At 53.9% G+C, this 13,807-nt stretch overlaps 4 protein-coding genes across 4 annotated transcripts; 1 reads left to right on the top strand and 3 right to left on the bottom strand.

Moving 5' to 3' along the window:
• Window positions 1-790: 790 nt before the first annotated feature.
• On the bottom strand, window positions 791-5,119 carry QC763_308110 (uncharacterized protein; the record flags this gene model as incomplete). The annotated part of the gene is made up of 3 exons (XM_062911259.1): window positions 4,280-5,119; window positions 972-4,212; window positions 791-906 (listed from the first exon to the last, which is right to left on the bottom strand). The coding sequence occupies exons 1-3, from the start codon at window positions 4,595-4,597 to the stop codon at window positions 791-793; spliced, it is 3,675 nt and encodes a 1,224-aa protein (XP_062767278.1). The 5' UTR covers window positions 4,598-5,119.
• Window positions 5,120-5,648: 529 nt separating this feature from the next.
• QC763_308120 (uncharacterized protein) lies at window positions 5,649-7,562 on the bottom strand (the record flags this gene model as incomplete). The annotated part of the gene is made up of 1 exon (XM_062911260.1): window positions 5,649-7,562. The coding sequence occupies one exon, from the start codon at window positions 7,560-7,562 to the stop codon at window positions 5,649-5,651; it is 1,914 nt and encodes a 637-aa protein (XP_062767279.1).
• A 991-nt stretch (window positions 7,563-8,553) lies between these two features.
• QC763_308130 (uncharacterized protein) lies at window positions 8,554-11,036 on the top strand (the record flags this gene model as incomplete). The annotated part of the gene is made up of 3 exons (XM_062911261.1): window positions 8,554-9,094; window positions 9,240-9,263; window positions 9,417-11,036. The coding sequence occupies exons 1-3, from the start codon at window positions 9,014-9,016 to the stop codon at window positions 11,034-11,036; spliced, it is 1,725 nt and encodes a 574-aa protein (XP_062767280.1). The 5' UTR covers window positions 8,554-9,013.
• A 456-nt stretch (window positions 11,037-11,492) lies between these two features.
• Window positions 11,493-13,297, bottom strand: QC763_308140 (uncharacterized protein; the record flags this gene model as incomplete). The annotated part of the gene is made up of 3 exons (XM_062911262.1): window positions 11,493-12,582; window positions 12,655-12,716; window positions 12,875-13,297. 3 exons carry the CDS (start codon window positions 13,295-13,297, stop codon window positions 11,493-11,495), a joined length of 1,575 nt encoding a protein of 524 aa, XP_062767281.1.
• Window positions 13,298-13,807: the final 510 nt, after the last annotated feature.

A 13,807-nucleotide genomic window follows, 5' to 3' on the forward strand; every position in this document is an offset into this window, starting at 1 on the left:
CCCCTCCCGCCTCCGCTTCCTCACGAGATTGTTGATGGCAAGGCGAGATAGGCTGAACAACAAACAAACAAACTGATATCAGATCGAAACCGAGGCCATCCCAGACGCCTTGCTTCTCTCCTCCACCGTTGGATATTTTAAGCGCGGATCCTTGTCCCATCGCCCAACCAACCGATCCCGGCTCCGGCACCACGCCGTACACCAACCACCCCCGAGCTGCGGTCCGAACCAGCATGTAGCTTGCTGCTTGACAGCTTGGTAGCTTGGAGCTCGTTTCCAGCTTGTGTCAGTATCACACAATCTCCATTGCCGTTGCGGGAAGATTCGTGCCCGATTGGGTTCAAGGTTACCTTTGGTTTCCGAGCGGTCAATTTTGATGTCAACAGAATGAGTTGGCCATGTAGGAAGATGGAGATGATACTACCTTGGTGTAGTAGGTAGGCCCAACTTTTTTTCACGGCAATGTGAGAGAAGAGATTTCTTAGTGGCAAGGCGCAAACATCGGTTTCAAATCCAATCGGGGAAAGACCGTTGGATTTCTCGCTTCCAGGTAAGGCAGGAACTATCTGGGTGGCCACTGACAACAGGAGAGATGGCAGCTTCCTCATCTTCCCACAATCATCACGCAATGGAATAAGCGTTCGGTATAGGTTCATTACACTTACCGCTGATTACCAGCCCTAAACACACAAGAGAAAAAAAAAAAAACTCTTTTCCCAACTCCAATCATCAAACATGGACTCGTCACATCAGCTTCACCAGGACATGTAGCACTCCATTATCTCCTTGCCTAGACCTCAGTCTCGACATCAGGCTTCCTTCCACTCAAGCTTCCCATCTTTGTCACCCTCCGGGCAGCAAAAAGTGCCTCGTTCTTGGCGAACTGGACGTTACGCATGGGCTTCCCTATCCGACATGTCAGTAGCTGAAAACATAAGGTACCTATCTATCCAATGGTGCAAATGACTTACATTGCATCAGACCCCGATGCTGACGGTGCAGATCCCGCTTGCGCTCCTTGTAGTCCTTGTACTGCTTAATGGGATTCTTGCTGCTCGAGGATCTGGCCGTATTCTTGCTGTCCATCGACGCTCGACTGTCACCAGTCTCACGGCTATCAGTCCTGAACGTGTAATTCTCCGAGCTCTCGCCGCTGCTTCGCTCAACGCCATCCTCGTGCGTGGCATCGTTGATACCCAAGTCAACATCCTCATCGTCTGTCGAATGACTGCTCTCATAGTCAGTTGTACTCAGGTCCTCTGATTTCTGCCTGCTCCGTCGAGCAGCCAACAGCGCCGCCGGATCATCCCCAAAGGCACCGCTCCAGTCAGTCCCGTCCTTGGCCAACCACTTCCTCTTCTCTTCCTGAGATGCATTGCGCAAGACATCTCGCTCCCGTAACAAGCTTTCGTCGTGGAGCCTCTGCACCAGCGGAGGCACCTCGGCAGCGACATGCTCGCCCCTCACTCCCTCGGCGTAGCAAGCCTCCCAGGTTTCAATAGTTTCCCGAGAGTTGTTATCGCTCACGAAGCGAAGGTGGTCCTGGTCCGTCCCCGGCTTGAACCGGCCCCTGAATCTCAGTCTGCCAATCTCCTCCACTTTGAGGCACGGTAGAGAGGAGCAGTTCTCCTCGGTGATGTAGTTTTGCGAAAGCCTCAGGCCGTTGTTGCACCTCCAGATGGGGATGTTGAAGTCCTTCTCCTCCGAGTCCGGCACGTCACAAAGCCAAAAGGCAGCAAACGTATCCGTCTTTCTCCGCTTGCCGCTTGGGTGAAATTCAAAAAACACCGGGCTGCGGTATCTGAACCGAACCGGCAATCTAACCTTCTGGGCTTTGCCTTCACCGGAAATATCCCATTCGATGCCGTTTCCTTCCTGGGTGCCATGGCAGAACGAGCCCTTGATCGAAGCAGAACTGCCGCCAGTTCTCAGCTTCAGCTTGGTGTTCTCTCCAGGGTTGTAGTTCACAGTGGAGATCCTGTCAGACAAGAACTCAAAGGTGCCTACCTCCCCGAAACTAAGCTCGTTGCGTGGAAGTCTGAGCTCAACACTCCTGAACAGCAGGCTGATTCTGATTCTGCCGAACCCAATGCCACCATCGAGAGGGTACCACCGTGTGCTCTGGCTGCTGGTCTGCAGCACATCTGAAAGCTTGAGAGGAACAACACCGATGATTGGGTCATGTTGCCGGTTTCTGGAGTCGCGGACAGTGACAGTGACGATGGCAGACCTCCAATCTCTCACAAAGCGCTCGGTACCAGCTTCGAAGATAGGCTTGGATGACACCACCTTGGTGCGGGTCTTGTACACCAGCTCGTCGTTGAGCAAGATGGTGCAGTATGAGCTCGGCAGCTTCTTTCCTTCCTCTTCCTTGATCTCTCCGGCATCCCGGGCGGGTTCATACTCCCTGCCCTTTCTCTTGCCGTTTGAGCCCTTGACATCTTCGAGCTCCAGACTCACAATTTGGTGAACAACGATAGACAAGATACCAGAAGGCCAGAGCGGGTCAGGAGGGGTGTGGACAACCGCATCTTCCTCCGCAGTCTCCAGAGCGCCCTTGTCGTCCTGCAGATCCTTGTGGTCCTGCAGAGCCTTGGGCAATCTGGGGTCCTTGCCGTCCGTTCGGAGCGCAGACCTGAACTTGGTCTTGTCAAAGTAACCGACTTCCCAGTACAGCTCACCAGGCATGCTGCTCTCCGCCTTGACACCCCTAAGCTTGGAGACTTGCGAGAACATCCTGCCCGGGTGTTGAATGAGCTCCTGGATCGAGAGTTCCACCTTGCCGACGACATCATCAGCCGAACCTCTGTCTGAATCCCAGAGCTCCAGGCTAAGCTGCTCGTCCGCCTTAATGATGTCAGGGGTGACCAGGAGAGCGCAGGACTCGTTGAAGATGGGGTTCAGATCATCCTGGATGACCCTAGTGCAATACTGGGGCTTCCCAAACTTGGAGAAGGAAACACAGATGTACGGATCCGACCCCCCACCCTCGGAGCCCCGCCTGTCCTGCTTTGACAATCCGATGGCCTTGTGAATCTTGATGTACAAGACTCCCAGGGCATTTGTCTCCTTTTTGATGGCATCACCCTGAAGCATCTTGCCAATGTCCAGTGTCATTGACTTGGGAGCGACGTACATATTGGCCGCAGTGGCGATGGCCCAGTTGACAAAGTTGGAGATGAGGGGCAGGTTGAGGATGTTGGCCCCCTTTTCGATCAGGGGAACACAGCTCGCCTCGACCTTGGGCAAGCCCATCAAAGTAAAGCTTAGGGTCTTGATGAAGGGCGGGTTAGGAGCCAGTGCGATTCTCAAACGAACGGTGGCGACCAGTCTGTTCAGTTCGACCCAGATGGGGAAGGGAACACCAAAGAGGCCCTTGATACCGAGGTAAAAGATCAGCTGCATGCCCATGTTCTTGGCTGCTTTGCTCGACACATCACCACTAGATGGCAAAGAGTGGTATGCAACAGTCGCTTCGAGGTTGTAAAAGTCACCTCCTTGCTCATCGGCCGCCATCTCTTGAGGATCCTTGGTCTTTTCATCTTGCTTCCGGATATCCTCCTTGAGGTCCTCTACGTGCGAGTCGGGAAGTGCTCGCAGACTGAGGATGCGTAACGGGTTGCTGCCCTGGGAGATGTCGTTGACCTTGACGTTTTCAATAACACCGGGAACGGAGGCCTGCATGACATCTTCCAGAGTATCAGCCACCGCGGCGAACATCTCGGGATTCACCAGGCCCCAGATCAGCCCCATCGCGGTATTCAACCACTCAACACTCTCCGGAATGAGGTTCACAACAGCGGTCTCTCCCCTCTTCTTCTCCGCCGCCCACTCGTTGGCACGCCCTTGCTTGATGAGGTCCTTGGCCCAAAGGAAAATGCCCGAGCTGATGACAGCCGCCAACGGGATCAGACCCCAAAGCGAGCCACCAAACATTTTGCCAATGAGCACGATGCCGAAGAAGACGGCGGCGCAGAGGACATTGGCGCGGGCTTCGATGCTCTCAAACATTCCCTCGAAGCTGATGCTCGGGGTCGGGTGGAAGAGCACGTTGGTCGCCTCGCCGTGGATGGGCACGTCTGAGGTGGCGCCCTTGTGGACGGGGTCCGGGGGGGCGGTTTCATCTTGGGCTTTTCGGTATTCCTCGCCGGACTGGTCCGGTGATGTGGCCAAGGTTGTGGGTTTGTTCAGATTCGCGTTGGGGACGGTTAACTGGCGGATTTTGTGTGTCAGCACGGCCTCCATCTGTGTACCACCATGATGAAAAAGGGAAACTAACCTTGGGCTCGGCAGCGTTCTTGACATGGTCGGAGGTGATGTCTACTACTTCGACTTCGTTTCCCGTTACGGGGTCGGTCACGGTACGCCTGTTTTTGCCGGCGCTGTGGGTGGGTACGTGATCTTGAACGTCGCCGCCGTTGGCTTGGGGCTGAACGGGTCCATGGCGGAGGCGGTGCTCGCGCTCTTCGACCTTTTTGTCTCGGTTCTTCTTGTCTCGGTCGAGGCTTTCGGCGAACTGCTTGATGTTTGGGATGCGGTTGGTGCCGGAGTAGTGCTGGCCCGTTACCGGGTATTGGTGGGCTTGGTAGTTGCTCATTGTTGCTGGTTATTCATGAATGAATCGTCTATCATTGAACTTGACGTCGACCAATGAATCCTTAAGAGGGTGCAGGTTGTACCCTTGGAGAAAGGCAACGGCAGCAGCTGTAGGTGGGAGTAACCTACTGCATGAAACATTGAAGGGTGGGTAGGAGGGGAAGTGGAAAGGTAGGTAAGGAGGACGGGTAGGTAGGTAGGTATTAAATTGCTATGTAATGTAAATGGGCGTTCAGCCTCAACGAGAGAGAGAGAGAGCGACTATTATATCATAGGCAGCTCCCCCTCCCGGCCACACCCAGTTCCGGTTTCTCAGGCGAGTACGAGAGTTTCAGATGACAACAAAGCTTCGGGAAGGGGGAAGCTCCTCCTGCTCTTATTACGTAGCACGAGAAATATGTGACAGCCCTACACCACCAGAAAGAGCTTTGAAACAAGACAATCAGTGAACAGGCAAGGATGAGAGGTAGGTATCCTGGTTGGTGGATCATGGAGGGAAAGGAGATGAATGGATGGGTTTTGGGGGGGATGGAGATGTATGACGTCTGTGGTTGTGGTTGGTTTGGGTTGGGTGATGTCATGGGGCCCCACTTTTAACGTGTGAGTATGTAAGTGGGAGGGAGTAAAGGCTCATGCTATAGAAACACGCAGCTTGGGAAGTTGTGGGGAATGGAAAAAGATGGGACGGGGATCTGTGTTACCGATCTTTTGGGAGGGGGAAGGGTGGTGGGATCTGATCGGAGGGGGTGTCAACCGAGATCAAGATATACTGAGGGGGGGGGTTTGAGGATCATCTCGACGTGTGTTTTCAGGATAACTCAAATGGAGAGAGAACAGTGTGGTATTGATGCAAATTTGTATTTCATTTTAGATTTCCTCTCCTCTCGGGAGATTTTGTAACACATGATTATTTGGTATCCAATTCCCATCATATCCATCATGTTCATGTCCATCATATACATATTCCCAGCCCTTCCCAATCCAATCCATCTCTTCCCAATCCTGATGCCAGAGAGACCCCCCCGCCCCAAAAAAAAAAATCAACCTCTCACCTAGGCAATCAACCCCCCCTCAGCCACCCTCCACGGCGCACCCACCGGCCTAGCAGTCATAGTCGGGGTCCCCTCCTCCATCTCCACATCCTCCCCCCTCACCATGACTCTCCCCTTCCCTTGGTAGGTATAATGATTGTTTTCCTCCTGCTCCTCCACAGAAGTAAAAGAACTACTATCGCTCATCTCCACATCCTGTCCATTCCCGCCCCCAGCCGAGCTGATCGATCCTCTCAAACTCGAAGAATACCCGATTGTATGCTCAAACACGCTGTCTTGGGTGGACGAGGCGATGGATTCCACGCTGGGAGTGGGGGGCTCAATCGCCATTGCAGAGGATAGTTGATGATGAGCAGTTGTTTGGATGGAGAGGTAGGGTTGTTGTTGTTGCTGGTTAGGCATGGAAATATCCGCGTCGGAGGAATACCCCGAGTACCCTGATGAGTTGGACCAAGAACCCGGGCTTGAATGTGGGATGGGCAGCAATGAAGAAGGGATGGGGGTTGGCTCCCTCTCCTCTCGGGTCTGTTGTTGCTCTTGTTGTTGTTGTTGTTGTTGTTGTTGTTGTTGTTGTTGTTGTTGTGTGATAGCAGGAGGAGCAACCGCCATCCCCATTCTGTTCGTGCCGACTGTTGATTTTGTTTGTCTACCCCTTGGTCTTGGAGCCGGGAGCGCAATCACAGGGACGGTAGTCGAGGCAGCCAGGGGGTGCTTTTTCCCTGCTGTTGGGATCGCCAGCGTTGGTACCGCTGTTGCTGGGGTGGTTGATGAAGAAGAAGGGAGACTCTCCTCCCCGTCTTCGTCCTGTCCAATCGTCCAGACCCACCTCCTCTTCTTCTCCCTCCTTTTCCCGCCCTTTTTCCTGATGCCGCCTGTGGAAGTAGGCGACAAAGCTGATGAGGAGGAAGTAGTGGGTGTGCTGGCCCTCATGTCGGCCATGCGACGTCGCATTTCCTCAAACGGACCCGGTGTTTGCCCCCCGTCGCGGGTCAGGTTGGAGTAAGCCATGGTTTGGTCCAAGACTGTGGAGTTACTGTCAAGGTCGCCTTCGTCAGAGGTGACGGAGGGGCTGACGGGGGTGGTGTCGTCGTCGGCTACTAGGAGATCAATATGTGATCGGGTGTATTTGTGGGTTGTTATCGTTTGTTCCAGGGGTGAGTTATACGCCACGCGCCTGGCGGCTCTTTCTTGGAGGCGGAGGGAGGTCCGCCTGGGGGAAATGTTCTGCCCTGTGGAGGGTGACAGGTTGGTGGTCAATGGTGGCAAGGGGGAGTTGCGGAGGATGGACCGTAGAGACCGGGGGTGGGTGTAGGGGAGCTTGGGGGTCATGTTGGCTGGCAAGGTGTTGGTTCTTCTTTTGAGGGATTGTGATGGCAATGATGAAGCTGGAGCGGTGCTCTCTTGTTGAGACTGATTTTGATGCCGTGATGGGAGACCGGGCTTATTGGTGCTGTCAAAGGTAAAGACACGAGCGTTTGCGTCTTGGGCTTGGGCGGATAATGGGGGGGTGGCGGTCATGGCGCTGGGGAATTGGACCTCGCGGCTGATGGCGATGGCGGGGGATAGTGGCTGCGCAGTGAGAGGTGTGTCGAGATATGGACCTAAATAGGGGGTGTGCCTGGCTTTGGCGGTTGCTGCCGTTGCTGTTGCTGGCGCGGCATCTTGGGTTTGGGTTTGGAGCCGCAGTATTGGCCTACCGCTCAGCAGAGCCGTTGGCGGGTTTTCTTGAATCGGCGTTGAGCGGTCGACAGCGGTAGCGTAGACGTTTGACAGTGTGTTGAAGGCCGTGGGCGATTTCATGTCTACCGCTGCCGCCACCCTCCTCGATGTCCGTACACTGGGGCCATTGGCGATGGCTGTGATTTGAAGAGAGAGGCGTGGTCTCTTTGGTGGGCTCTGTGGTGATGTCGCCATCTTTCCTTCCTCTAGACAATCCCGAATTCCAAGCCAGCTGGAAAAGGGACGGCAGATCTGATATCAAAGCGCACACGGTAGTTGTGTGGGTGAGCCAGAGATCCGGTATCTCAGTCGCGGACGGGAGATGGGCGGCTATATAGTATAGAGTACACTAAACAGTCATCGAGAGCGAGAGAGAGAGAGAGAGAGAGAGAGAGAGGGTGGGGGGGTAGCAAGGGGGGAAGCGCCAGACCGGGGGTGTTCGGGACTAATGCGCATGCGGCATTAGGGCACAAGTATAGACGCGATCAACTCCTCTTCTCTGGCCGTGTGTGTCCCTCAACCTGGGCTGCTAGTGGTTGGCACACCAGATGCATATTGCAGGCGCAAGCGCCCAACGACCCAATCAGAGCGGCCGACACCGCATGCAGAGCGCATGCAGGCCAAGTCACATCGCGTCTATTCAAGAACCATGATTCTCACTCTCTGTCTCTCTTTCTCTTTTTCTCCTCTCTTTTTAGAAGCGTCCCCCTGGGGATACGGTGAGTCCTGATTCTTGTTGTTAGTTAGCCATTCCTTCAGGATCCCACCGCCTCGTACACTACTCTTCTAGAATGTTTTCCCCGTCATCACAGCCCCCAAGATGTTTGCCTATTGAAATTAGTACCAATCCTTTCCAAGGCGAGGCTTGGGCTGTCCTCCGTCCGTCTATCCCCCAAATAATCACCAGGGTCTCCCGCATTATGACCGGGCGGGCCATCGGATCTCGTGCTGGGCTGGGCTGGGCTGGCTGCCCTTCTCCAGACCGACTGCGTAAAGTGGTGTGTACCGGAGTAAAGTACGTAAGCATGGAGGTACCGTACAACGAAATCTGTCAGCCAGCTGTGTCACACAGATCTAGACGAGAAAGAACCAAGTTTGACGCCGTCCACGTGCTATGCCCAAAATAAACCCTTTCCCCCCTCCAACGCACTCGATTTGATCTTCCGAGCCGGGCCCTTGCCAACTGAGGCGAACGGGACGCCCGGCTGGATTCGGTTTCTGCAAAACAAAAAAAACAAAAAAGAATGTTTCTAAAAGTCGGTCGGATAGCAAACATTCCGTTCCCTTTTGTCCAGGATTCTTCTTTTTCCTTCAGATCCTTTAAAAGAAGCTTTAAGTTCTTGCGCTTTTTGTGGAGCCGATTCCCCACCTTCCGTCTGAGCGGTGTCCGCCTGTTCTCCAGATTCCAGGTGTGCACGGACGTGTTGGGGTGGACAGCAGGGCAAGCCCAGTACTGAAGAGGGAAAGCGCGGGGGATTAAAATAGAACGACCCCAGAAGCTGAGCTACACTACGCTAGCCATCCTGTCCCAGCATGTCGGTTTAGGGAATATTGAAACTACCAAGACGATAAACCCCTCGATTGATTATCCTCGAGGATGACGAAAATGTAAACAAAACGAAACAGAAAGAAACAACACACACATCATGGACATGGACATGGACAACCTGGACTCCAAGAGGAAGGCGCCACGCCGAAAAGGAGACGACCGGGTCATCCTGCATTTTGTAAGTGGCCATTTCATTCTCCGTCCCCTACAGTGCTGTCTTTTCTCGTCCTTCCCGTTTTGGTGGATGTCTAACCTTACCTCTATATCAAAATGGTTACTTTTTCCGGAACCTCAGCTAACACCTTCACCCGCACCCTATCCAGGATCTAGATTGCTTCTACGCACAGGCATGTAAATTTCTGAAATCCTCTTATTATTCAATATCCTACCGCGTCGTCATACATAATAATAGACATGTAACCTTGCTCACATTTCATTCCGATCCGTCCCCTTTGCTTATTCTTGAACCAGCCCATTAACACAGTGTGCAAAAAACACAGTGCATCGAAAACGCCAACCCCCACCTCAAGTCTGTACCCCTCGGCATCAAGCAAAAGTCCATCCTTGCCACGTGCAACTACGTCGCGAGAAAGCACGGGGTGAAGAAGCTGATGGGGATCCAGGAGGCCAAGAGGCTGTGTCCCGACCTTGTCCTGGCAGACGGGGAGGACCTGTCACCCTTCAGGGATGTCTCCAAGCAGATTTACTCCCTGCTAAAGTCCTATTCTTGGAACGGGAGGGTGGAGAGGTTGGGGTTGGATGAGGCTTTCTTGGATGTGACTGATGTCGTGGCTTACAACCTGGGGTTGGTGAATCATCACTGCTTGGAGGAGTCGTGGTTTTGTCTGTCGAGGGAGGATCCGGAAAGGGGGTTTGCGTTTGATGCCCGGCAGGTGAAGGGGTGTGTCTGGCCTCCAGATTTTGTTTCTGACCGCGAAAATGAGGGCACGGATAGCTTGAGGCTGAGGCTCCTCTTCGGCAGCCACCTCGCCTTTTACCTCCGCCAGCAGATAGAAGATCTGGGGTATACTTCTGCTTGTGGCATATCCACCAACAAGCTCCTCGCCAAGCTAGCTGGCGATAGAAACAAGCCACGCAACCAGACCACCCTCCTCTCCTCCCACAGTCCCGTCCCATTCCTCGACCCATTACCTCTTCGGAAAATCCCCGGCATTGGCAGCAAAACCATCACCGCCATGAAAAGCTTACTCAAAACCGACGACGACGGCGACCTGACCGTTCACAACGCCCGAACCAACCCGGCCGTCTCCCCTTTCGCTCTTGAACGGCTGTTGGCCGGTAGCGGTGGTGGTGGGGAGAAGGGTATAGGCCAGAAAGTCTGGCTTTTGCTCCACGGGATTGACGGTTCAGAGGTCAAGCCGGCGAGGGATGTGCCGAGGCAGATAGGCATTGAGGATACCTATCGCGGTTTGACGCAGCTGTCGCAGGTCAGGGCGGGTTTGGTTCAGATTACTACCTCTCTGCTGCGGCGGATGCATGTTGATTTGTTGGATGGTTTTGATGCGGTCACTCCACCTATATCGCCAGTACCAACTAGTGTGGGGAAGGGGAGGTGGCTGGCACAGCCAAAGACGCTGAGGTTGACAACCCGACCATATCATCCGCCGTCGGAGTGGGATAAGTTTGAGTATAACCACGGTCGGGTATCCAAATCGGCTGTGTTGCCTAGGTTCGTTTTTGATCTCAACATTGAGCCAGAAAGTATTGCGGAGAGGTTGGTTGAGGGGACGTTGATGCCGTTGTTTCACAGTTTGAATCCGGACAAGAGTAAACTCTGCATCGGGCTGCTCAACGTATGTGTCACCAACATGGATAGGGCGAAGGAAAGCAGCCGGGGAGGGGATATCATGGCTGCATTTCAGAGGCAGAGGGAGGTGGAGGAGATTAGGGGCGTTGCTTTTGCTGATGAACCCCCAGATGGGGAGGAAAAGGCCGAAGATACCAGTGACGACACCGAGGTGGAATGGGTCGAGGAGGAAGATGAGCAGGATGGCGTGAGGTGCCGGCTTTGTGGCTGTGTCATTCCGGTTTTTGCGGTGGAGGCTCATGGGCGGTGGCATGAGCTGGATGAGGGTTGGGTTGAGCCGCAGGGTGGGTAAAGGTGAAAACAGAGTAGATCTACATTGTAGGGGTATATACTATGGCTCTGCCAATTTTTATGGGCAAGCGGTGAGGTCGGTGAGGCGAGGATGAGAATAGAATTGTTGGGGTAAGGGCATTGCGCCGCTGGGTAAGGGGTGGCGTATCTTGGGATATATTCGCTCCGCTCTTACGACTGTGAAATGGGTCAAGAACTAGGGTTCAGTTCAACCGTGCCATACCTCTACCCTTGAATAACCATGGCACCATGATGGTGTGGGTGTAGATACCCAGCCCACAGCTCCCTTTACTTGTCAAGAGTAATATATTGCTATGGCCAGTCTTGAGCATAGGTATCCTGTCGTACACACTTAGGTATCGTCTATCTTATGCCACGCCACGTCTCACCCTCACCAGACAGTAATCATACACATTACCTTTTTTGTGCCCCCCCCCCTTCCCCTAATTTACACACCTCAATGATTCAACACCCCAGCCAACAACCCCCCCAGAACTCCCCTCACCCTCCCCCGATCCTCCAGCACACAAGTAAAAACAACCCCCGTGCTCCCCGCAAACGCCACCCGCTCCATCCACTCCTTTGTCTTTTCGTACTTCCTCGGCAGCAATGTAGCCATCGCCCTCGGAGCAACAAACAACCCCCCATCCTTCCTCCTCCCCACCTTCTCAATCAAAATGCTCCACCCGCAAAGCACACACCCCGTGCCCACACAAATCCCCCCATCAATCATATTCCTTTCCTTAATCCCCTTCCCAATAATATGCGGCCCGATCCTCGTCCGGGCTAAGCACACCCCATAATAAAAAAGTGTGATAAACGTCCCCAAAAAGGTCGACGTCCTAGCAGCTGACAGAACCGCCCGTCTAAACGCCTTTTTGCTTGGGTTCCTCAAGGCGAGAAGCAGGGACAGCGGCAAGTAAGTCGTCATAGCCCACTTGAACGACCTGACAAAGCGGGAGAGGGCATGGTATTCACAGCTCGGTCCACAGCCCATGTGAACAATCTCACATGGAAAAGGGATCGACTTGGCCGGATCACCCCACACTTCTGGCAGGTTGTAGTCTTTACACATCGACCCGAGCAACTCCGCTTGCCCCGTCTCCTCGCCGTAGCGGAGGGTGCCGTCGTGGCAACGCTTCAGGGCTTGGATCAGGCGGCTGTCTACGGCGGCGGCGGAGTCGATCCATTTGTTGTAGGCGCGGGGGAGGGAGGAGGGGTAGTAGAACCAGGACCACATTACCATTCCGGAAGAAAGGGCAAAGATGGCTGGGTCGGTGACGTTGGAGATGAGAGATTCGAGGCGGGTCCATTTATTGGATGCCTGGCGGCGCTGGCGGTGGAGGTTCCATGCTGTGCCGATTACCACGTCGATGGCGCGGGTGAGGGCGAAGAGGGTGAGGTCGAGGGTGCGGCCGGCGAGGGGGGTTTGGGTTGTGGTGCCGTCCAGGTTGGTGATGGTGGTGGTGAAGGAGGAGGTGGGTTTGGATTGGAGGATGGCGAGGGAGAGGTAGGCTGAGGTGAAGGAGGCGATGAACCTTGCTAGCCTGTGTGTGATGTGTGTAAGTGGAAGTACTACCTATGACGAGAGCAACGGATAGTGATAAAAGTGAACTTGCCTTCTTTTGGCAATGTCAGGTAGGTTCTTGGCGAGACGGTCAAATGCCGCTTTCAATGGCACCTAATGTGTTGACACCGGATCATTAGCTACGCTGGTGGTTGTATGAGAGGCTAGTTAGGTCGAGGCAAGGTAACATCTCCGAAATGTCTATGCATGTCTTGGAGAAAAAGGTGTGGTCACAATTCGAGGTGAGTGCAGGTTGCATATATGTTACACACCTCAAGCAACGTGCTTCCGCCTGCCAGCAGCGCACAGAATGTGGGGAACCTGTGCCAATCAAAACCCCCCTTGAGTGTGCGTATGAGCGACGCAAGGAATGTGTCGGTTGACTGCTGTTTTGTTGATGTTGATGATGCCTCTTGTTTTGGTGTGTCGTAGTGTTTCTTGAACAGGCGCGTCAGATGCTGAATTAGCAGCGAGGCAAGTCTCGGTGCTACCGTACTTGCATAGCCCAAGAGGTAAGCCCGCACCAGCGGCCGGAGAATAGGGGGAATGCCGGCATCCCATCCTCTTCTATGCTTCCATGGGGGTATGGATTGGATCAGTTGCGCCGCTGAGGATGGTGATGCCGCAGAAATAAGTGACGGAGACGGAGCTGCAGCGGGCGAAGCCGGCAGAGAGGATTTTGCTGGTGGTGCCATCCAGACGGCCGGTGTTTGGTGACTTTGGAAGATGAGATATCCGACACGGTACAGTGACACGCTGACACCGAATATGGCCAGACTCGGTCTTACAACCACAGCGGCGGCAGTTCCAACCAAATGAAGGGCTCAAAGAACACAAGAAACTCGAGCTGAATAACTCCCCTCCCAAAAGTGATATTCAATGGCAAGATGTGGTAATACAGAAAGCTATTTTTTTTTTTTTGCACATGAAGAACGTGTTTGAGCGTTGATGTAACGCTGGCAACCCGCCCTGAGGTCAAGCGTGTTCCCGTGAGCCTCGGTCGGTTGGCCGAACCCTACGAATACCGGTCACCACACGACCCCGCGGACGGACATGGCGGAACAGAGCGGGACGCAAAACGCTGACAACGGACGAGACTGCTCGGAAGGGTCTGTCAAAATTATGATTTGGTTCGGGATTCGAGCATCGCCCTGATCCCTGTCGGCAGATCTCGCTGTGAAGGCATGACGCTGACCTGCAGCGTG

This window comes from Podospora pseudopauciseta, chromosome 3, assembly GCF_035222475.1.
Source record: "Podospora pseudopauciseta strain CBS 411.78 chromosome 3, whole genome shotgun sequence".
Classification (NCBI taxonomy): Eukaryota; Fungi; Ascomycota; class Sordariomycetes; order Sordariales; family Podosporaceae; genus Podospora; species Podospora pseudopauciseta.